General features: G+C 39.3%; 1 protein-coding gene across 1 annotated transcript in view; it reads left to right on the top strand.

The window, feature by feature from the left end:
- Positions 1-25,347, top strand: part of GTF2F2 (general transcription factor IIF subunit 2) — a 154,931-nt gene that overhangs the window by 12,633 nt on the left and 116,951 nt on the right. Inside the window, exons 2-4 of the mRNA XM_036831843.1 lie at positions 1,659-1,732; positions 18,338-18,356; positions 19,631-19,775. Of these exons, the coding sequence (XP_036687738.1) occupies positions 1,659-1,732; positions 18,338-18,356; positions 19,631-19,775 (238 nt within the window). The remainder of the gene's footprint in view (positions 1-1,658; positions 1,733-18,337; positions 18,357-19,630; positions 19,776-25,347) is intronic.

The raw sequence follows: 25,347 nt of genomic DNA, 5'->3' as shown, positions 1-25,347 counted from the left end.
CATTCATGTTCATGTTATCATTCCAGGATTACTGTGGGAAATAATAATGACACCTGACACTCACTGAGTACTTGTTTGTGTGAGGCATTATGCTTCATACTTTTTTTTTTCTTTCTTTTTTTTTTTTTTTTTAAATTTATTTTTATTTACTTATTTTTGGCTGTGTTGGGTCTTCGTTTCTGCGCGAGGGCTTTCTCTCTAGTTGCGGCGAGCGGGGGCCACTCTTCATCGCGGTGCGCGGGCCTCTCACCATCGCGGCCTCTCCCGTTGCGGAGCACAGGCTCCAGACGCGCAGGCTCAGTAATCATGGCTCACGGGCCTAGTCGCTCCGCGGCATGTGGGATCCTCCCAGACCAGGGCACGAACCCGTGTCCCCTGCATTAGCAGGCAGACTCTTATGCTTCATACTTTATATGTACATATAAAGTATGAAGCATACCTTAAAAGTATGTACTGATTCCCGAGTTCAAACTACTTGTTAGAAGAAATGAGATAAGGTCCATAGTAGGCATTCAGCATATATTCCCTTAATCTTTTTGAGAATTAAAACCCTTCTGACTACATATATCTAATTTCAGACGCAACACAGTTAAGAACATAGATGCTGGAACCACACTGCCTGGATTTGAATCCTGGCGCCTCATTTGCTAATTATATACCCTTGGCTAAACCTTATAATCCCTGGGTGCTCCAAATTCATAATCTGGAAAATGGGGATATTCCCTGGTGGTGCAGTGGTTAGGAATCCACCTGCCAATGCAGGGGACATGGGTTCGAGCCCTGGTCCGGGAAGATTCCACATGCCGTGGAGCAACTAAGCCTGTGCGCCACAACGACTGAGCCTGTGCCCTAGAGCTCACGAGCCACAACTACTGAGCCCGTGTGCCACAACTACTGAAGCCAGCATGCCTAGAGCCCATGCTCCTCAACAAGAGAAACCACCGCAATGAGAAGCCCGTGCACTGCAAAGAAGAGTAGCCCCCGCTCACCGCAACTAGAGAAAGCCCACATGCAGCAACGAAGACACAATGCAGCCAAAAATAAAATAAATAAATAAATTTTTAAAAAAAGTTCCCTGTAAAATGGGGATAATTAACAGTACCTACCTCATAGAGATGTGAGGTATAAATGTATGAAAAGTGCATATAACTGTCAGGAAAGTACTATTATATAACTGCTAGCTGTTATATTGAATAATTTCTTTTATTTCAGCAGATCCTTCATCATATTGGTCAGAGTTATAATCTTATACATAATAAAATATGACTTTTGAATCATCTTAAGCTCAGTAGTGTCTCTAAATAATATCATGTCAGAGTGTTATGCTCCTCCAGGAAGCCTCTTCTGGTAGCCTTTCTCATCTCTGAACTTTTATTGGACTTATCTGGGAACATAAGTTAGTACTTCATTATTGTTAAGTTATATGACCAGTTTTAGTTTTGTCTCATCAACTCAGCTGACTTTAAACACTTTGAGAGCTAAAATCATTTCTTACATATCTTAGTACCTCTTTAGTGCAAAACATATAATGAGAGCTTGCTGCTTAATTAGCAGTTATTACAGACAGAAAGTATATATAGAAACCGTATATCACTTTATGTTTAAAAAGGTTTGTTAGCATCTAAAACATAGTCTAATAGTGTCTTATTTTGTTTTAGGTTCCTAAATATTTGTCACAGCAATGGGCTAAAGCCCCTGGAAGAGGTGAAGTTGGGAAACTGCGGATTGCCAAGTAAGTTATTTATGAATTTTTGACATTTTACAAAACTTTTTTGAATTTTTTTTTACAAGTGCTTTTAAAGGTAATTAGAGTTCTTATTCAAACAGAGAATTTACCTGAAAAATAAGAAGTAATGAGCATGCCAAGGCTTGTCAAGAGATGATTAGGTGCCCTGTAAGGATTCGTGTGTATACATGTGTACACACACACACGCACATATTCCTGTAATGAAAGGTGTAAATATCAAGTAAAATTTATTGGTAAAGCCTATTGGCAGTGAAGTAGCAGAGTATGTAGTTCCCTCATCCATCTATCTGCTCTGCATCTTTGAGGAGGTATGCTTTTAGTTGGGAATAACTGGATGCACCAAGTTAAGGGCTTCAGGAGAAGGATTTTGCCATTGTGCCACCATACCTATTTATAGATGCTTTGGAAGAGGGTATGGAACACCTAGTAAACAATGTAAGAGTATTGTTTCCTGGTTGAGAAAATGACCTTGTTTGAAAAGGAAGCCTCCATAGCTCTGCTGGTGTCAGCCATAGGCTTAGCGTTCCCCTCTTACTGTCCATTCATTCTTAATCCAGCTCTATTCAGATTTCCATGCCCACTACTCCATTCAAATGGCTCTTGTCTACCACCAATATCCACCTCTTCATCACTGAGTTTTTGTTTCATAACAAACCACTGCAAAGTTTAGTGGCTTAGAACAAAACCATTTTATTAGCTTATAATTCTATGGGGCCGTTCTAGACAGTTCTGGTTGAGGCTGACCTGGCTGGTCTTCCTGGTTAGAATGGCCTCATTTATGTGTCTGGTGGTTGGCTTGCTGTCAGCTGGGGCAGTTGCCACGTGTTTTTCATCTCCAGCATGCTCCTTCCCATGGTGGTGAAAGAGTTCCTAGTAGCAAGAGAGAGGGAAGCCCCACTGCACAAGCGCTTTGCAAGCTTGTGCTTGCATCATGTTTGCCAAATGTAAATGTAACTTGCAGTAGACTCTACCTCTTGATGGGATTTGAGGCAAATAATTTGTAGTCCTAAATTTTTTTTTTTTTTTTTTTTTTTTTTACAATCTACCACATCCACATTCTTTTTTTCTTTTTTAAGTTTTTAAAAAAATTTATTTATTTTATTTTTGGCTGCATTGGGTCTTCGTTGCCGTGCGCGGGCTTTCTCTAGTTGCAGAGAGCGGGGGCTACTCTTCGCTGTAGTGCGCAGGCTTCTCATTGCAGTGGCTTCTCTTGTTGCGGAGCACGGGCTCTAGGCACGTGGGCTTCAGTAGTTGTGGCACGTGGGCTCAGTAGTTGTGGCACTTGGACTCTGGAGCGCAGGCTCAGTAGTTGTGGCGCACGGGCTTAGTTGCTCTGCAGCATGTGGGATCTTCCTGGACCAGGGCTCAAACCCACGTCCCCTGCATTGGCAGGCAGATTCTTAACCCCTGCGCCACCAGGGAAGCCCCTACCACATCCACATTGTTAAATCTAAGAGTCAACTAGCAGCTCTTCTCAATTGACCTTCAACAGAATTTGACATAGTTGATCACTTCTACCCTCAAACCCTTTTTTTTCACCTCACTTCTGAGACATCACTCTCTTGCTGGCTCCTTCTCATCTTCTCAATTTCTAAATGTTATTTGGACACCCTCTGGGTTTTGTTTTTTGGAGGAGCAATCCTGTGTTCTTGGATGATGTCATGTCTTTAAAGTAAGAAACTTTGATACTTTCATGGTTTATGCCCTAAATATCAATGTTTTTGTTCTTTATCTTACTTGCATTTGTTTCAGACAAATCTTCTAATTCTTCCTTTTGTTTTCACAAGATATTTATTGGAAATGGGCATGCTTTTATATCCAAAGTTCTAATGTTAGGTAGAGACAAGTAATAGCTTCTTTTCTTAAGAAACAGCTACACATTTAACTAGCAGGACTGGGCTTAAATTCAGTCCTGTGAGTGGTAAGAAAGCTCCAACAGGTTCCAGTGCCAGCTCCGTCACTTACTATCAGTGAGGCTTTGGACAGGTACTTAATCTTCTGAGTTTAGATTCGCTACCTTTCCCTAACATGAATATTGCATTCCTGAAAACCTCTGTGTAAAGAAAATACCTAGTTGAGGAATGTAAAATCTTTTGGTGTGGGGAGGAGGGAGCTGGTATGGGAAACAGAGTAAAAGGAGCCCAGCTCTAGGGAAACCTATGTAAGCCCTAAGTACTGATTTCATCCCTAAGGTAAATATTAAAGGTAGCATGCTAAATAAACAGTAATGGGTGTGCTGTGATTTTTCTTGATCACCCTTTGTTTGGAAGAAAATTTCAAGCTTGTCCTTAGTTTAAAGCAGATGTTTTACATAGTTACATCTAATATGCATAGGGAGGCCGTATCCCCAGGTCATGACCAGTTTACATGTTTTACAGTGCCGGTTTACATATTTTTCCTTTGTAATTATTAATAGTGTCCCCTCTTTCACTCTCCAGAGTGTCCTGGTTTTGGCAATAAACTGTATGTTTGCCCTTAATATTAACAGATGTGTATGTGTATTTTATATGTAAATAAAAAATCTAGCAGATTTTCTACCTAACATGAAATATAATCTTGCTGTGTAGAAGAGCTAGATGCTTTTAATGATGGGAACAGATTTTTAGTAGTTGGTATCCTAAGATTGCTATGGAAATGCTTGAAAACAGCTTGTTCTGGAGTAGGTCTACTGGCTATCTTATTTATGTTTCTAATTTACTTAGTTTTCATTCTTCTTGCTGATTACTAGATTCACTATTAAACAAGTGTAGGATGAGCGAGGAATGGCTTAGCAGTGCCTGTGACTAGGTTATCAATACTTTAATTTCAGCTGAATATGACTCATCAAGGTTTTGTGGCTGTAAACAAAAGGCTCCATTAATAGATGATCGTTGTTCAGAATGAAGTGGGATGATAACCCCACTCTTCTTCGCCAGTGAGCTTCCAGAGCAGACGTTGTGTTTAGGTTTTAGTGCTGCACCTGGAGACATGGACAAATAAGTTCATTCAGTGGAGTGAGCCTAGGACAGTGAGAAAACAAATCAATTTCCTGTGAGGAACGTTTGAAGGTACGATGACTGTTTAAGAGAAGACTTAGGGCAAACCAGTGAAACTGTCTTCAAATATTTTTAAAGACTAGAAGATGTATGATCAACTGTTGATCCTTAGAGGCAGATTAACCATTTGGTGGGTTATCTGTGTGGTTGAAAAAAATGTATATTTGGGTTAAAAATGAAAAATAGCTAAGGTTTTAAAAAGGCAGTGTGGTATACTGATAATGAGTATGGACTCAGGAGTCAGTCAGCTCTGGGCTTTATCCAGGCCTTGTCATTTACCAGCTATGTGACTTTGGGGAAGTTGCTTATTACCCTCTCTGTTTCCTCATCTGTGAAAAGGAGATGGTATTAATACCTCATAGGTTCAGTGCATGTAAAATACTCCGTAAGTGTTCACCTGCTGTCATGCCCCACATACCACAAAGTACAGGCAGTAGACCCTGCGTCATGTTTGGCACCTCCCCTCCCCGTCAGCTCTCCCAGAGTTAAGCAGCAGCACCAGCTTGCTGTGCAGTAGGCCAGAAGCTAGGAAGAAGTACGTGGTGTGGACATTGATTCCAGCAGAGACAGGCGCTGTGGAGTAAAGGAATCCAGAGAGGCAGAGGGGAGGGGGGAACACATGCCTCGGGGAATGCAGCTCTTCCCAAATTTGGTTCTTTTTATACCTGAAAAAAGGAGAGTCCAGAATAAGATGAGAGTAACAGCTTCTTTTAACAGTTGGTAACATTTGGGCCATTTTCGTCAAGCAATTCATGCCATGTCCCTAAATCACTGTACTTGGACTATTCTTATACCTTTGGACATCTGATGTGTACTGCATTTTAATTGGTTTATAGTTTTGCTTTAGTTTGTTTAATTTTAAAACCAGCCTTTCTACATTACCATCCTGCCTCAGAAAACTTCAGTTTTCAAAATGTTTGATATATGTCATATTTTACTGACAGTCATACAGTTTGTACTAATACAGCTTCTTTCAGAGACGTTTAATTTCTAGTTTTATTTCTAAACACACTTAACTTCCAAGGTCATATCGGGGCCCACTAATAATAGAAAATATGCAAATAAAAAAATCAATGAGATAATTTTTTGTTATAAAAATTGACTAAGTTTAGAACAGTGTTATACTGTTGATAGGAGTTTAAATCAGTACAAACTTTCTGAAGGGCAGTCTGGCAAAACATACATGTATATCAATGCACACATATATATACACACATATACGTATATATACGTATATAATACACACACATAGGCACAGATACACATTGCTGCTCAAAACAAAGTAGAATAATAATCCCACTGTTTCCTCTGCCGGGTAGCTCGCAGTGCAAGCATTATGTTCAGTTCTTGGTGCTGCCCTTACAGAAAGACACTGAGAGACTCAATTTATCATCATTTATTCTGATGTTCAAATTGTCCAAAGTTTAGCCAATGGAAGCTCCTTCTAGCTGGCACCCATGATCTTTGTTTTCTTTATTGTGATAAAGAATACATATAAAATTTACCGCCTTAACCATTTTTAAGTGTACAGTTCAATAGTGTGTACAGTTCAATAGTGTAAGTCCCATAGACTTCGGGCATGTCTTCATCATTCTTTGAGCACTTACTTTTCGTTAAGGAAAGATGTTTTAGACTTATCTTGTACATTTCTGTCTGAGCCCTGGAGTCGGTCATTTCTCCAAAGAGCCCTGGTTTCCTCTAGAGGAAAATGGGATTTGGAAGCTAAGCTCTGGATGCCACAGGTGCTCATGGCTGCTGCCAGATCCTCTAAGTGGGCAGAGCTAGGGTGTGTATGTGCACACACATACCTCTGGGTCTACATTTATTTTTACGTTTACATGTATTGAAAATCATGAATTTATACCAATACCCAGTTCCAGTTCAGCACTACAGGGTGTGTTCTAGTTTCCTCCCTTTTCATATTTGTACCTCTTTTCTGAAAGTGAGAAACCTGGTTCCTGTTATTCTTAATATATTCACTTATTTGTTCAGGCCTCTGTTCTTACTTGTTCAGAGTCCCCCACTTCTCCCGCATTGGTGATTGCCCTCCTCACCCTCCTTGGGCTCTAGCAACCCTTGTTAGGCTGTTGTTAACCTTTGCTGCCCTCCACAGGGATGCTCTCCTCAGCCCTTCTAGGCTTCCACCCCCTGTTCTGAGGCTGCCCTCTCCTCAAAGGCATGCCTCCTTACCCTGCTAGGGCTCCAACAGCCTGTTTCAGGCTGTCCTTCCATGTGGATGCCCTCGCCCCACTAGGCTCTGACCCATTTCTTGTTGAGCCGTTCCGTTCTGGGGTGCCCTCCTTTACCCCACTGGGCTCTGGCACCTTGCCCCGGCCTGCCCTCTCCACCCCAGGCACTTCCTTTCCACTTGGGCTGTGACTACCCTGCTCCACCCACTGCAGATGCCTACCTTGCTTGCCCTCCCCTAATGGCTTTTGAGCTGTATTGTTCAAGAAGGGGACATATGAATAGGAATTCAAAATGAAACAAAACAAAAACCACAAAAAATCCTGTGGAGCACAGGGTTATTATTATTATTATTTGGTTGGTTTTCTTTTTTTTTTTTTTTTTTCACACACACACACTGTATTTTATTTTTATAAGAGATAAATAGACTGACACCAAGCATTGTACATGGATGACCACAACAAAAGCAACAATGATTGCAATTACCAAACATGAAACACACTCATACTATGTCATAATATTGACATTCAGTCCAGTAATCCTCCACTGTAACAGCTCCTTTACTTTGCAGTGAAAATTGATTTGTATATTCTTTGCCTCTGAGTCCTTGTGGGATTTTTTTTTTTTAAATTCAGACAGAAAGTCACAAAAATTATACTCATCCTCATCAGTTCACTCAGTCCCATGTAATTCATTTTTTTTTTTTCATCTTGATATTTTGTTAGACTTTTATGAGTTCATCAGTTTTTCATTAGAGTTCTGAAAATGCTTATTCATTCAGTTCAGCAGTACAGTCAGTTACCAGAAACCTGTACTTGTCAGAGTCTTTTCCATGAATTTCTTGAAGATGAAACCCTTTTATAGGAACATATTTGCAAAATCATCAGAGTACACCCAGAACTGTCTGTAAATGACAAAAGACTTAAAAATGACCACGGTTAAAGATTTGATGAGAGTTCATAATAATGCAGTTGACAAGAAAATTAGTTATTTCTGAGATATACATTTTAAAGTAATAACTAGGATTATTACTTATAACATTATACCAGAACATATAAGATTTTTAGAAATTTCATGTAATGTCTGAAACATTTATATTAACATATTTCCATACATATTTCCATACAAATACAAATATAAGATTTTTAGAAATTTCATGTAATGTCTGAAACATTTATATTAACATATTTCCATACATATTTCCATACAAATACAAATATAAGATTTTTAGAAATTTCATGTAATGTCTGAAACATTTATATTAACATATTTCCATATAAATAACCCAATGAAAGTTTAGTATTAGTTGTTTTGTTTGTTTTTTTATACTGCAGGTTCTTATTAGGCATCAATTTTATACACATCAGTGTATACATGTCAATCCCAATCGCCCAATTCAGCACACCACCATCCCAACCTCACCGCAGTTTTCCCCCCTTGGTGTCCATATGTCCATTCTCTACATCTGTGTCTCAACTTCTGCCCTGCAAACTGGCTCATCTGTACCATTTTTCTAGGTTCCACATACATGCATTAATATACGATATTTGTTTTTCTCTTTCTGACTTACTTCACTCTGTATGACAGTCTCTAGATCCATCCACGTCTCAACAAATGACTCAATTTCGTTCCTTTTTATGGCTGAGTAATATTCCATTGTATATATGTACCACATCTTCTTTATCCATTCGTCTGTCGATGGGCATTTAGGTTGCTTCCATGACCTGGCTATTGTAAATACTGCTGCAATGAACATTCGGGTGCATGTGTCTTTTTGAATTACGGTTTTCTCTGGGTATATGCCCAGTAGTGGGATTGCTGGGTCATATGGTAATTCTATTTTTAGTTTTTAAGGAAACTCCATATTGTTCTCCATAGTGGCTGTATCAATTTACATTCCCACCAACAGTGCAAGAGGGTTCCCTTTTCTCCACACCCTCTCCAGCATTTGTTGTTTGTAGATTTTCTGATGATGCCCATTCTAACAGGAGTGAGGTGATACCTCATTGTAGTTTTGATTTGCATTTCTCTAATAATTAGTGATGTTGAGCATCTTTTCATGTGCTTCATGGCCGTCTGTATGTCTTCTTTGGAGAAATGTCTATTTAGGTCTTCTGCCCATTTTTGGATTGGGGTGTTTGTTTCTTTGATATTGAGCTGAATGAGCTGTTTATATATTTTGGAGATTAATCCTTTGTCCGTTGATTCATTTGCAAATATTTTCTCCCATTCTGAGGGTTGTCTTTTCGTCTTGTTTATGGTTTCCTTTGCTGTGCAAAAGCTTTGAAGTTTCATTAGGTCCCACTTGTTTATTTTTGTTTTTATTTCCATTACTCTAGGAGGTGGATCAAAAAAGATCTTGCTGTGATTTATGTCAAAGAGTGTTCTTCCTATGTTTTCCTCTAAGAGTTTTATAGTGTCCAGTCTTATATTTAGGTCTCTAATCCATTTTGAGTTTATTTTTGTGTATGGTGTTAGAGAGTATTCTAATTTCATTCTTTTACATGTAGCTGTCCAGTTTTCCCAGCACCACTTATTGAAGAGACTGTCTTTTCTCCATTGTATATCTTTGCCTCCTTTGTCATAGATTAGTTGACCATAGGTGCGTGGTTTAATCTCTGGGCTTTTTATCTTGTTCCATTGATCTATGTTTCTGTTTTTGTGCCAGTACCATATTGTCTTGATTACTGTAGCTTTGTAGTATAGTCTGAAGTCAGGGAGTCTGATTCCTCCAGCTCCGTTTTTTTCCCTCAAGACTGCTTTGGCTATTCGGGGTCTTTTGTGTCTCCATACAAATTTTAAGATGATTTGTTCTAGCTCCGTAAAAAATGCCATTGGTAATTTGATAGGGATTGCATTGAATCTGTAGATTGCTTTGGGTAGTATAGTCATTTTCACAATATTGATTCTTCCAATCCAAGAACATGGTATATCTCTCCATCTGTTGGTATCATCTTTAATTTCTTTCATCAGTGTCTTATAGTTTTCTGCATACAGGTCTTTTGTCTCCCTAGGTAGGTTTATTCCTAGGTATTTTATTCTTTTTGTTGCAATGGTAAATGGGAGTGTTTCCATAATTTCTCTTTCAGATTTTTCATCATTAGTGTATAGGAATGCAAGAGATTTCTGTGCATTAATTTTGTATCCTGCAACTTTACCATATTCATTAATTAGCTCTAGCAGTTTTCTGGTGGCAGTTTTAGGATTCTCTATGTATAGTATCATGTCATCCGCAAACAGTGACAGTTTTACTTCTTCTTTTCCAATTTGTATTCCTTTTATTTCTTTTTCTTCCCTGATTGCCGTGGCTAGGACTTCCAGAACTATGTTGAATAATAGTGGTGAGAGTGGACATCCTTGTCTCGTTCCTGATCTTAGAGGAAATGCTTTCAGTTTTTCACCATTGAGAATGATGTTTGCTGTGGGTTTGTCATATATGGCCTTTATTATGTTGAGGTAGGTTCCCTCTATGCCCACTTTCTGGAGAGTTTTTATCAGAAATGGGTGTTGAATTTTGTCAAAAGCTTTTTCTGCATCTATTGAGATGATCATATGGTTTTTATTCTTCAATTTGTTAATATGGTGTATCACATTGATTGATTTGCGTATATTGAAGAATCCTTGCATCCCTGGGATAAATCCCACTTGATCGTGGTGTATGATCCTTTTAATGTGTTGCTGGATTCTGTTTGCTAGTATTTTGTTGAGGATTTTTGCATCTATATTCATCAGTGATATTGGTCTGTAATTTTCTTTTTTTGTAGTGTCTTTGTCTGGTTTTGGTATCAGGGTGATGGTGGCCTCATAGAATGAGTTTGGGAGTGTTCCTTCCTCTGCAATTTTTTGGAAGAGTTTGAGAAGGATGGGTGTTAGCTCTTCTCTAAATGTTTGATAGAATTCACCTGTGAAGCCATCTGGTCCTGGACTTTTGTTTGTTGGAAGATTTTTAATCACAGTTTCAATTTCATTACTTGTGATTGGTCTGTTCATATTTTCTGTTTCTTCCTGATTCAGTCTGGGAAGGTTATACCTTTCTAAGAATTTGTCCATTTCTTCCAGGTTGTCCATTTTATTGGCATAAAGTTGCTTGTAGTAGTCTCTTAGGATGCTTTGTATTTCTGCGGTGTCTGTTGTAACTTCTCCTTTTTCATTTCTGATTTTATTGATTTGAGTCCTCTCCCTCTTTTTCTTGATGAGTCTGGCTAATGGCTTATCAATTTTGTTTATCTTCTCAAAGAACCAACTTTTAGTTTTATTGATCTTTGCTATTGTTTTCTTTGTTTCTATTTCATTTATTTCTGCTCTGATCTTTATGATTTCTTTCCTTCTGCTAACTTTGGGTTTTGTTTGTTCTTCTTTCTCTAGTTTCTTTAGGTGTAAGGTTAGATTGTTTACTTGAGATTTTTCTTGTTTCTTGAGGTAGGCTTGTATAGCTATAAACTTCCCTCTTAGAACCGCTTTTGCTGCATCCCATAGGTTTTGGGTCGTCGTGTTTTCATTGTCATTTGTCTCTAGGTATTTTTTTATTTCCTCTTTGATTTCTTCAGTGATCTCTTGGTTACTTAGTAACGTATTGTTTAGCCTCCATGTGTTTGTCCTTTTTATGTTTTTTTCCCTGTAATTCATTTCTAATCTCATAGCGTTGTGGTCAGAAAAGATGCTTGATATGATTTCAATTTTCTTAAATTTACTGAGGCTTGATTTGTGACCCAAGATGTGATCTATCCTGGAGAATGTTCCGTGCGCACTTGAGAAGAACGTGTAATCTGCTGTTTTTGGATGGAATGTCCTATATATATCAATTAAATCTATCTGGTCTATTGTGTCATTTAAAGCTTCTGTTTCCTTATTTATTTTCATTTTGGATGATCTGTCCATTGGTGTAAGTGAGGTGTTAAAGTCCCCCACTATTATTGTGTTACTGTCGATTTCCTCTTTTATAGCTGTTAGCAGTTGCCTTATGTATTGAGGTGCTCCTATGTTGGGTGCATAAATATTTATAATTGTTATATCTTCTTCTTGGATTGATCCCTGGATCATTATGTAGTGTCCTTCCTTGTCTCTTGTAACATTCTTTATTTTAAAGTCTATTTTATCTGATATGGGTATAGCTACTCCAGCTTTCTTTTGATTTCCATTTGCATGGAATATCTTTTTCCATCCCCTCACTTTCAGTCTGTATGTGTCCCTAGGTCTAAAGTGGGTCTCTTGTAAACAGCATATATATGGGTCTTGTTTTTGTATCCATTCAGCCAGTCTATGTCTTTTGGTTGGGGCATTTAATCCATTCACGTTTAAGGTAATTATCGATATGTATGTTCCTATGACCATTTTCTTAATTGTTTTGGGTTTGTTTTTGTAGGTCCTTTTCTTCTCTTGTGTTTCCCACTTAGAGAAGTTCCTTTAGCATTTGTTGTAGAGCTGGTTTGGTGGTGCTGAATTCTCTTAGCTTTTGCTTGTCTGCAAAGCTTTTGATTTCTCCATCAAATCTAAATGAGATCCTTGCCGGGTAGAGTAATCTTGGTTGTAGGTTCTTCCCTTTCATCACTTTAAGTATATCATGCCACTCCCTTCTGGCTTGCAGAGTTTCTGCTGAGAAATCAGCTGTTAACCTTATGGGAGTTCCCTTGTATGTTATTTGTCATTTTTCCCTTGCTGCTTTCAATAATTTTTCTTTGTCTTTAACTTTTGCCAGTTTGATTACTATGTGTCTCGGCGTGTTTCTCCTTGGGTTTATTCTGTATGGGACTCTCTGCGCTTCCTGGACTTGGGTGGCTATTTCCTTTCCCATGTTAGGGAAGTTTTCGACTATAATCTCTTCAAATATTTTCTCTGGTCCTTTCTCTCTCTCTTCTCCTTCTGGGACCCCTATAATGTGAATGTTGTTGCGTTTAATGTTGTCCCAGAGGTCTCTTAGGCTGTCTTCATTTCTTTTCATTCTTTTTTCTTTAGTCTGTTCCGCAGCAGTGAATTCCACCATTCTGTCTTCCAGGTCACTTATCCGTTCTTCTGCCTCAGTTATTCTGCTATTGATTCCTTCTAGTGTAGTTTTCATTTCAGTTATTGTATTGGTCATCTCTGTTTGTTTGTTCTTTAATTCTTCTAGGTCTTTGTTAATCATTTCGTGCATCTTCTCAATCTTTGCCTCCATTCTTATTCCGAGGTCCTGGATCATCTTCACTATCATTATTCTGAATTCTTTTTCTGGAAGGTTGCCTATCTCCACTTCATTTAGTTGTTTTTCTGGGGTTTTTTCTTGTTCCTTCATCTGGTACATAGCCCTCTGCCTTTTCATCTTCTCTATCTTTCTGTAACTGTGGTTTTTGGTCCACAGGCTGCAGGATTATAGTTTTTCTTGCTTCTGTTGCCTGCCCTCTGGTGGTTGAGGCTATCTAAGAGGCTTGATGGGAGGCTCTGATGGTGGGTAGAGCTGACTGTTGCTGTGGCGGTCAGAGCTCAGTAAAACCTTAATCCACTTGACTGTTGATGGGTGGGGCTGGGTTCCCTCCCTGTTGCTGTGGCGGTCAGAGCTCAGTAAAACCTTAATCCACTTGACTGTTGATGGGTGGGGCTGGGTTCCCTCCCTGTTGGTTGTTTTGCCTGAGGCAACCCAACACTGGAGCCTACCCGTGCTCTTTGGTGGGGTTAATGGCAGACTCTGGGAGGGCTCACGCCAAGGAGAACTTCCCAGAACCTCTGCTGCCAGTGTCCTTATCCCCACGGTGAAACAGAGCCACCACTCGCCTCTGCAGGGGACCCCCCAACACCAGCAGGTAGGTCTGGTTCAGTCTCCCCCAGGGTCACTGCTCCTTCCCCTGGGTCCCGATGCACACATTACTTTGTGTGTGCCCTCCAAGAGTGGGGTCTCTGTTTCCCCCAGTCCTGTCAAAGTCCTGCAATCAATTCCCACTAGGCTTCAAAGTCTGATTCTCTAGGAATTCCTCCTCCCGTAGCCGGACCCCCAGGTTGGGAAGCCTGACGTGGGGCTCAGAACCTTCACTCCAGTGGGTGGACTTCTGTGGTATAAGTGTTCGCCAGTCTTTGAGCCACCCACCCAGCAGTTATGGGATTTGATTTTACTCTGATTGCGCCCCTCCTACCGTCTCACTGTGGCTTCTCCTCTGTCCTTGGACGTGGGGTATCCTCCTTGGTGAAGTCCAGGGTCTTCCTGTCAATGATTGTCCAGCAGCCAGTTGTGATTCTGGTGCTCTCGCAAGAGGGAGTGAGAGCACGTCCTTCTACTCCGCCATCTTGGTTAATCCCCCTTGGTTGGTTTTCTTATCCTGAAGAAGCAGGTGATTTATTGGTTATCAGTGATTAGTGAAAAGTCTGGCCCCATTGGTGTCAAATCTAAGATGTATTTTAAAAGTATAAGAAAAAGGAAAGACGTTAGTTTTTTTAAAAAAGACAAGAGGAATGAGGCTGGAGTCTAAAGAAGTATCTGTGGAGTACTGAGAAACAGACTCTGAGTAACAAGAAACATTATGAGACTTTCAGTGAAAGGGTGGGCCAGGTGTTTACTTCATCCATTTCTGAAGACATTACTGTGTTTTACAATAGTGGATGCTTATAACTTTGACCACAGATCATCATGGAAAGGGTATATTTTAGTTGTAATGTAGAATGACGAAAGGTCATGTATACTTCATACATTCATACACCAAGACAAGGCAATACATAATCCTTTTAAAATAAATTTTAAGTTTTCAAGGGTTAATATTTATTCTAGAAAATTAACTCATCCAGAGTTGATCAACCTCTTATCATTCCAACTAAGATGCTATTATAATATATACAGTTGTCCCTTGAACAATAAGAGTTTGAACTGCACAGGTCCACTGATTACATGGGTTTTTTTCAGTCAGTATATGCTGCAGTACCCCACGATGTGCTGTTAGTTGAATCCATGGACGTGGAACCATGAACATAGAGGGTGTCGTCCACCCTAACCCCTGCATTGTTCAAGGGTCAACTGTCTATGAAAAGGAAGTTGACCTCCCCTCCTGTGTTCCCTAATTGCATCTGGGTGATTTCTAGTCACTGACGGGAAATGGCAGCGTGATCTTTAACCCGTCCTTTTTCCTTTGCTGCCCACTTTCAGTCATTTCCTCTTCTATCAGTTTTGCCACTCACTCCTTGCATTCTACAGCTGTCTGCTTCAGGCCTTCATTACTTTTTATATGCGTTTCTGCATTAGCCTCAGTTCAATTCAGTAAACATTACGTCAGTGCCTTCTGTGTCCTTACCTCTGCTTTGCCTACAGTGCCTCTGTCTTAGGGTAGCTAAATTAAATTCCTCTAGAAGGAAAGTTCTGGAGAGATAGGGAAGGGACTGTAGTGAATTCAGTGCCTGACTGTCTATGCACGTTGAGGGGATTGTTGTCATGCTGAATTGGGAGCACATTGTTGCCAGATCTTCCGGTCTTGTAAGAGAAGCTGGAAATTCATTATTTTTATGTGAAATCTTAATTTTTTCACCTCTGTTCTAGGTACTTCCCCAACAAAAAGAAGATTGACATTGTATTTTAATGTATGAAAGACTGGGAATTCCTACAGTAAACAAATCTCTGTAAGAATCTGGAATCCTTGGTCTGGCCTAAAAGGCTCTTTACCACTTGACTCCAGCCTCCCGTTCACTGATGCTAGAAAGAATATGCTGGATACTTTCTCATTTCTGGTGTTTAGTTGGATTCTTCTCTTAGCCTGGAATGGCCGCTTGTTGTCGATCTCATCCCCCACTCAGTTCATCTTTTCCTAGCTTTCCTATCTACATTTCCATGACAGTTTGTTGTACCTCTGTCTTGAAGTTACTGTCCTGTTTGTAGTTGTTCATGGATTGGAGCTGTCTTTTTTTCATTAGACTGGGACCTTCTTGAGGATAAAGACCTATACTCATACTATACCATGCACTTGTCACAGACAGTGAATGACTGAACCACTGAAGGAAGACAGGTTGGAACTCGGCCGGGTGTTATAGAGAAATAGTAGTTTTCTATCTGGTCTTCATATCCATTCTGTGTATATTTTCTGATGTCAGTTTCTTGGAACATGTCTTTGTACTTGGTATACTTTTGTTCAAACAATGCCTGTAGCTCTCCATTGCCTAAAGAGTGAAATCCATGCTCTGTGCTGTGATATTCAAGATCTTATATGGTCTGGCCCCATTTCTCCTTTACGGTTCATCTCCTACTATTCTTTATTTTGTACTTTCCCTCCCAGCCAAATCTGATCACATTTTCCTGGCTTTGCTTAGCAATTTACTTTTCTTTTTTTGGCCCTGTCACGCAGCATGCAGAATCTTAGTTCCCCCGACCTGGGATCAAACCTGCGCCCTCTGCAGTGGAAGTGCAGAGTCTTAACCACTCGACCGCCAGGAAAGTCCCACTTAGCTATTTACTTTTTTTTTTTTTTTATAAATTTATTTATTTATTTTTGGCTGCATTGGGTCTTTGTTGCTGGGCGTGGGCTTTCTCTAGTTGCGGTGAGCGGGGGCTACTCTTCGTTGTGATGCTTGGGCCTCTCATTGCAGTGGTTTCTCTTGTTGTGGTGCATGGGCTCCAGGCACGTGGGCTTCAGTAGTTGTGGCTCACGGGCTTAGTTGCTCCGCGGCATGTGGGATCTTCCCGGACCAGGGCTCGAACCCGTGTTCCCTGCATTGGCGGGCAGATTCTTAACCACTGCACCACCAGGGAAGTCCCAGCTATTTACTTTTGATACAATAGCTCAAAAGCTGCCTCTTGTTGAGCCAGTCTTTAACTCTTAAAATGGAAGAAATGGTGTCCTCCTGCCTAATCCTAGCACATTGTGGCTCTCTTAACTAAAATTAAAATATATCTCGCTCTATAGTTATGGATTTAGCTTTTATATCTTCTGCTGGCTGGGGATAGGGGCCTTCCACTCAGTAGTTTGCAGGTATTTAATACATGTTTTTTTTTTTTAATTAGGCTATTATTAGGGTGTACATTGATCCCATATTTGTAAAAAAAAAAAAGAAAAAGAAAAACTAAAAAACGTAATTCAAATAAATAAAAAATCGTATGGAAGGATATTTACTGTAGATAACAGTAGAAGACGTTAACAGTAGAATCTTGGCTAATTTAAAACTTTTGGCTTGTCTGTAATAAAATTATTTCTACATGGGCATATATTATTTTTATAGCAGAGAAAATTGCTTGTAATTTAAAAATAATTTTTGATCTTTAAGGTTTTGTTAGGTAAGTGAAACTTCTTCAGCTAGATAAAATAAATAATAAAATTTGTTGAAGTTCTATATATCTGGTATTAAATATGCCATTCACATGCTGCTGAATGCTAAAAATACTCAGAGGGCTACCCTGGTGGCGCAGTGGTTAAGAATCCGCCTGCGAATGCAGGGGACTCGGGTTCGAGCCCTGGTCCAGGAAGATCCCACATGCCGTGGAGCAGCTAAGCCCCTGTGCCACAACTACTGAGCCTGCGCTTTAGAGCCCACGAGCCACAACTGCTGAGCTCGTGTGCCACAACTACTGAAGCCTGCGCGCCTAGAGCTGTGCTCCGCAACAAGAGAAGCCACCACAATGAGAAGCCCGCACACTGCAACAAAGAGTAGCCCCCCCCGGCTCGCCGCAACTAGAGAAAGCCTGCGTGCAGCAACGAAGACCCAACGCAGCCAAAAATAATAAATAAATAATAAATTAAAATACTCAGAAATTAAAATAAGAATTGTAATAAGATCACTATTTGGATAAAATATTATTAGGTCAGGTTGTAATGGTGTTAAGAGACACAAACTCATAATATCTAAAATACTCATGTGGGATTAATGTGTATTTGTTTTTCCTATAGGATTACAAATAGAATAGTTTAGGAGAGCCAAGGATAAATATTAGTTAATCTCTGTAAATGTAATATTTTTATGTAAATATGAAGTAGCATTATTTCTTGTTTTTTTTTTAAAGGACATTTTTATTAATACTGACACATATTCTTTTTTTTTTTTTTTTAATAGCTACTTTACTTATTTATTTATTTATTTATTGTTGGCTGTGTTGGGTCTCTTAGTTTTCTTGTGAGGGCTTTCTCTAGTTGCGGCAAGTGGGGGCCGCTCCTCATCGCGGTGCACGGGCCTCTCACCATCGTGGCCTCTCTTGTTGCGGAGCACAGGCTCCAGACGCGCAGGCTCAGTAGCTGTGGCTCACGGGCCTAGTTGCTCCGAGGCATGTGGGATCCCCCCAGACCAGGGCTCGAACCCGTGTCCCCTGCATTAGCAGGTAGACTCCCAACCACTGTGCCACCAGGGAAGCCCAGCATTATTTCTTTTAGTTCTTAGCTTACATTTGAAAAAAATATGAAATTAAATCATTGAAATTTTTTTCTTTCCTCTCTTTCAGAAATCAAGGAAGGACCGAGGTAAGATTATTTCTATGGAAATTTTATTTAAAACATTAGATTATTTTACTGTGCATTAGTAATAGTAAAGAGAGGGTAGTGTTTACATTCTGGAAAACTCCACCTCAAACTGGTGGCTGGTGAGGAGCACATACTAGTATAAAATGCCGCTCTTGTGTGAATGAACAGGCTCCTTTTGAGTTGTTCATGCTTAGCATTTTTCTACTTGGACCTAACTATCCCCTCTCTTGGTACTATGAAAATTAGTATTGTTTCAGTAACACATTAAACATTATTTCAGTGTGGCAAATGCATTTGATTTGGATTTTTGAAGGCTTTCGATTTTGACCCATTAAGTCCAGGACATAATTTGCGGTACCTGTCGCATAGTAGAGAGATATTTAAATAATACTTCATAATCTTTCTACGTGGTTAAGAGATCAGTATTTTAAGTTTATAAATCCGTTTGATGTAAAATTTGGGGAGATATGGTAAAAATCATTTTGAAAGAACACCTACTGTGTCTTCTTATTCTAAACCTCAATATTGAGTTATCCCTATGAATATTTAGTTGTATTTGTTGAAATATTCAAAAATAAAACAGCACCGTGTACTCAGACAGTTACTGGATCTAAAAAGAAAGACATCCTCTGCTTATGGGAGTGTTTAAGCTTCCTGAGTAAATAGCTCACTTCCCCCTGCTTCAAGTACAGTCGCTTTCTTAATACTTTTAAAATGTTCAGTCATTCAGCAAATACTGTTTTCCTTCTGTGTGCCAGGCATTTTGCTAGGAGATGGATGGATGAATGGATGAATGGATGGCTAGATCTAGAAGGATGGGTGAATGGATGAATGGATGCATAGATCTGTCTGTCTATCTCTCTGTCTATCTATCTGTCAATCTATCCATCCATCCATCCACCTAATACTTATCTAATTTATTTAGCGGTATAAATATAACAAAACATGGTTTCTTCCTTGACCTCAGACACCTTAGGAAAAAAAACTTATTTCTATTTTATAAATAGAAGTTTTTCAGCCATAGGCCAGAGAAAACATTTGAAAGCTGTCTATATAATGGTAGATTAGCCCCATTATTCTGACAAATGGAGATAGATTCTCTTATTATGACTCATTATTAAAGATTTTTTGATAAAGTTTTTTAAAAATGCTTAATAAAATGACTGGAAAAGATTCACATTAAAAAACGTATTTGATTTATAGTTAGAATTTCTGTACAGATACTTTGAATACAAAAGTCTATTGTAATAAGCTCTGGTTAATGTGTCTACTAGGTGTCATTTACTTTGAATGAGGATCTTGCAAATATTCATGATATTGGCGGAAAACCAGCTTCAGTCAGTGCTCCTAGAGAACATCCATTTGTCTTGCAAAGTGTTGGAGGACAGACATTAACGGTGTTTACTGAGAGCTCATCAGGTAAGTGGGAATAGAATTATTTAAATGCAATTCCTGTACATGTTGTGTAGATTTTCTCTCTCAGCACATACTCTAAGGTCATTACCAGGACTGTTCCACCTATTGTTCTTTCTACCTCTTATTCATATCATACTACTTCTCTGCTCTAAGTACTTTCCTGTGATTGATGAAATTTTGGCTGTTACTGGAAGGGTTTAATTTCCATTTGGGGCATGAAGAAATAGAACAAAGCAGATGGAAGAGTGTGGTTCATCAAGCTGTCTTCTAGGATGTTGAGGAAACAGTATTATGAGTTTTGCCAAGATAAGGTCAGCCTTGCCTGTTTTGGTAAATTAATATTCAGTAACTATAAGTTGTATTTTAAAAAATACTGCTTAATATTAGGGAATATTAGTCAAAATAAAGGGAATATTTTGGCTCTTGTATGCTTTCTATACTTTTTAATGCATAGGGATTAATTTCTTTTAATTGGTATCAACTTCTAAGAAACTGTATAGTTTTTAATTTTGTGTGTTTGCTCTCAGATGTTTTAACAGTTCAGTAAATCAGAGCAGGTGTTTCAGTTTGTGAATTAAATATAAAGGGAACTTTTTTTGTGGCATATGTAAGAGTATATGTTTATTTTCATTGTTTCTTGGTTTTTAACCTTCACTGAATTTAGAATATTACTAGTAAAGCAGCAGGCCACCTCACTTTAACAGAACTAATTTCTCTTACCTGATTCAGAAAGTTTATTGGTTGTATAAAAGAAAAACATCCATGGTTTTGTTGTATTTTCATTAAATATTACAAAGAAAGCTGTGAGATTGAGGACACAGGGAGGGGGAAGGATAAGCTGGGACGAAGTGAGAGAGTGGCATGGACTTATATACACTACCAAATGTAAAATAGATAGCTAGTGGGAAGCAGCCGCATAGCCCAGGGAGATCAGCTCGGTGCTTTGTGACCACTTAGAGGGGTGGGATAGGGAGGGTGGGAGGGAGACGCAAGAGGGAGGAGATATGGGGATATATGTATATGTATAGCTGATTCACTTTGTTATAAAGCAGAAACTAACACACCATTGTAAAGCAATTATACTCTGATAAGATGTTAAAAAAAAAAAAGAAAGCTGTAAGAAATTATAATATGTTAAGACCATTATTGTTTAAATAGAGTATACAGTTGATCCTTGGAAAATGGGAAGGTTAAGGGCACCAACCCTCACAGGGTTGAAAATGTGCACGTAATTTACAGTGGGCTCTCTGTATCCAAGGTTCCTCCATATCTGTGGTTCTGTGTGCTCAAATTTAACAACTGTAGATTGTGTAGTACTGTAGTATTTACCACTGAGAAAAATCCACATGTAAGTAGACCTGTGCAGTTCAAACCCATGTTTGTTCAGGCGTCACCTGTACTCAGATAAATTTTTTGTGGTGTCTTGGATTGCCAATAGCTGCATAAATTGATGTCAAAAAAATTAGTCTTTTTTTTTCCCCCGGGATGTAAAATTTAAAAAATGGAAAGGTAAAAGATTTGTTTTATTACATTATTCTGTTGCCATAATAATTTGTAGTGTAGTATTATGGGAAGTAGAAAATGTTAAACGTATGCATTTTCTCCTGGAGAAGATTCAACCATTCAACAAATATTTATTGTATGCTACATTGTGCAGGGCATAGGATAGGCACATCCAAGGGATCTGAATTAGTCTTGCAACTGATGGGATTTAATAAGACCTATTGAACCTGTGAGGTTTTCTCTACTTTTGTGGTTGTCCCTGGAGTGGAAGAGGTGTTGGCACCAAGATGATAAAAAGGAAGCAGTCTGGAAAAAAGTTTGAGGTAGGGAAACTTGAACTGCCTTGGTAGAAAAAGGTACCCTATTTCAGATTTTTTACCTCTTATCAAGTTGCTAATTTTTCCAAAGCATGATTCATTGCTGGTACGTATACAGAAGACAGTGGTTTAGAAAGCTAAGGTTTGTTATCCTCAAAATTAATCTTTCGTTTTTAATCTCGTAAATCCTTTAGTTAGCATTGTGATCTTTTTGAACATTTTGTATTCACATTTCTGGTTACAGTGTACTCCAAAGTGAACATGGTATTATAAGGATTATCTTGCCAGGAATATGGAAAAAGATCAAGATTGTCATCCTTCTTCTGGAGTTTGTACAATATGTTCTTGCTTTGTAGAACTGTAATACAAGTGCAGGTCTCAGTTGCTATTAGATGGTGCACACTATAAGGGAGGTCTTTGCTGCCTAATCTCAGTCATTTCTGTTTCATGTCATTGTTCCTTAACTCTCTTTGCACCTTTTTGTGCCTTAATTTCCTTATTTATGAAATACAGATAATAGTTATTTACATTAGTGTATAAATATGAATATATTTAAAACACTTTGAATAATACTTGGTACATAGTACATGCTCTGTAACTATTAGCTGTTATTACTATTATTAATATTAGATTTTACTTTTAAACTCTCTAGGTTTCAAATATATTTTAAGGTGTGTGCATGCATTTTACCTATATCTGGGTGTATATCACTTGATAAAATTCAACCAGAAGAGATTTTTATGTTCAGTGTTTTTGATTGCCTGGAGGACCAAGAAAAAAGCTCTAGAATTGTTAACAGTTCATTTCCTTTTCTGAGCCTTGCGTCATTTGCTATTTCTACTCATTAAGGTATCAGTTCTACAACTGGGTTCCTTGGCTCTCTAGGAAGTCATAAATAGACAACAGGAGCTCTGTGACTGCTGTGACATGTTTAAAATGCTAGCTAAGTGTGTATATCTGCACGTCTTTCTGCAGGACAGGACCCTAGCTTTCACTGGGCTCTCAGAGGGATCTGGGACCCAAAAAAGCTAAAGAGCCACCACTCTAGTATTAGCTTGGTTTGTCATGAACCTGCCAAAGTGTAAGTAACTGAGTCATTTAACAGTGAGCAAGCCATTTATTTTACATTGAAATATACATGGAGGCGGACATTATCCTGAATATTTTTCCATTTTTCTCTCAAGCATAGAACTGTACCTTTTTATTAAAAAAATTGCTTTTCTGGGCTCTTTATTTCTTTTTACTAGTGCCCAGGTCTATAAAACAGAATTTTATGAGAAAAGATTAGACCTTCACTTAAGTTCAGCGTGTTGAGTTTAATTTTAATAGCTTTATTTTCTCAGTTAACATACTTTTGTTGGTTTTTGAGAGACCTCTTTTGAGCCAGTTTTTCTAATGGTTGAATTCTACATATTTGAGTGTCTTTGGCGTGATGGGGTTAGAGGGGCCTGATGGTATGTTTTACAATGCTTTCTCCTTAATTAAAACAATCTGCATTTTATGAGCATTTGATGAACATAATTCATTTGTTTCTAGTTGCGCATTCCTATCTCAGAGAATGGGTTTCATTTTTAAGGGCCATTTGGATTAGCCCTTCTTCCACCTCCAGATTTCTCCGTGAAATCCAGATAATCTATTTTCTCTATTAAATATTTCCATGGGGATCTCTATTAGTTTATCTCTCTACCCTCATCTACATGGAAAAGCCTCATGTGTTTGGCCTTTATTTTTTTTTTCCTTGGGTCTTCAGTTTAGTATTTTTATCTACTATTTTCTGGTAGCCAGATAACTTCTGTTTCTTTTGTCCTTTGTACCACTACCTTTGCTCAAACTTATGTTTTCATTTTACAATTGCCAATTCTAGACTAAAAGTTGTTCAACAGATTTTTTTTTTATTTTTATTTTTTAAACCCCACATTTGTTTATTTATTTATTTTTGGCTGTGTTGGGGTCTTCATTTCTGTGTGAGGACCTTCTCTAGATGTGGCAAGCGGGGGCCACTCTTCATCACGGTGCACGGGCCTCTCCCTATCGCGGCCTCTCTTGCTGGGGAGCACAGGCTCCAGACGCACAGGCTCAGTAGTTGTGGCTCACGGGCCTAGTTGCTCCGCGGCACATGGGATCCTCCCAGACCAGGGCTCGAACCCGTGTCCCCTGCATTGGCAGGCAGATTCTCAACCACTGCGCCACCAGGGAAGCCCCAACAGATTTTTTTTTTTTTTTTTTAAAGGAATCTTCAATGCATAGAGTGCATGTTTTTGGGTTTTTTTTTTTTATTTATTTTTTATTTATTTATGGCTGTGTTGGGTCTTCGTTTCTACGTGAGGGCTTTCTCTAGTTGTGGCAAGCGGGGGCCACTCTTCATCACGGTGCACAGGCCTCTCACTGTCGTGGCCTCTCTTGTTGCGGAGCACAGGCTCCAGACGCGCAGGCTCAGTAATTGTGGCTCATGGGCCCAGTTGCTCTGCGGCATGTGGGATCTTCCCAGACCAGGGCTCAAACCCGTGTCCCCTGCATTGGCAGGCAGATTCTCAACCATTGCGCCACCAGGGAAGCCCCAACAGATATTTTTGATGCTAGGCTCTATGCTAGAATAAGACTAGACTCCTGTCCAGTTGGGCATCTGATATGTGAAAAAATAATTGCTACAGAAAGTGCTCTGTTAGAGTTATGTACAAAAAAGAATATGTACTTTGCCTGAAGGAACTGGGAGAGGCTTCAAAAGTGGAGAAAATATTTGAGCTGGACCTCAAATATATGAATAAATGCACATCAATAGGAGGGAAGAAAGTGAAGATAAAATTTATTTCTCTCACCTTCAAGTATCCTATTCTTCACTTAGCTTTCTGCTACCTGTCATACTCTGTCATCATCTAAAATCCGTTCAATGGTCCTGGTTAGATCAAAGCAAAAAAGCTCAGTTGTGGATTTCATAGTCTAGTTTAGAGATGAAAATCTTTGTACTGGTACAGTGGCAGTGGAAAAGAGGGCTCCTGTTCTAGAGATATTAGAGGAAATTTGACAGCTTTTGGTGATGAATTGACTGGGCAGGGACTGGAAGAGTGAGAAGTCTAGGATGGTTTCCAAGCTTTTTTGACTTGAGAATCTGGTTGAATGGTGAGACCATTACTGAGTTAGAAAGTATTGGAAGAAATGGGCAGGCTTAGAGCTGATAGAGACAGGGTGACTTTTTTGCTCTTAAGTTTTCATTATCTTTTTTTTTTAAATTATTTTATTTATTTACTTTTGGCTGCGTTGGGTCTTCGTTGCTGCATGCGGGCTTTCTCTAGTTGCGGCGAGCGGGGGCTACTCTTCGTCGCGGTGCATGGTCTTCTCATTGCAGTGGCTTCTCGTTGTGGAGCACGGGCTCTAGGCGCGCGGGCTTCAGTAGTTGTGGCTTGCAGACTCAGTAGTTGTGGCACGCGGGCTCAGTAGTTGTGGCTCGCGGGCTCTATAGCACAGGCTCAGTAGTTGTGGCACACGGGCTTCGTTGCTCCGCGGCATGTGGGATCTTCCCGGACCAGGGCTCGAACCCGTGTCCCCTGCATTGGCAGGCGGATTCTTAACCACTGCGCCACCAGGGAAGCCCCAGTTTTCATTATCTTTGACCCCTTTTTAGCAGCTCGTTAATTCAAAAAATTGGTATTTGTACCTAGTTTTTGCAAGCCCTCTTTTACTTAGGCCTGCGATACTTCAGTGAGCAAAATCTCAGCTTTCATGGTGCTTACATTTTAGTAAGAGGAGACAGCAACAAA

Source organism: Balaenoptera musculus, chromosome 18 (genome assembly GCF_009873245.2).
Source record: "Balaenoptera musculus isolate JJ_BM4_2016_0621 chromosome 18, mBalMus1.pri.v3, whole genome shotgun sequence".
Taxonomy (NCBI): Eukaryota; Metazoa; Chordata; class Mammalia; order Artiodactyla; family Balaenopteridae; genus Balaenoptera; species Balaenoptera musculus.
Note: the sequence above shows the minus strand (reverse complement) of the source record. Positions and strands in the feature narration are given on the sequence as shown.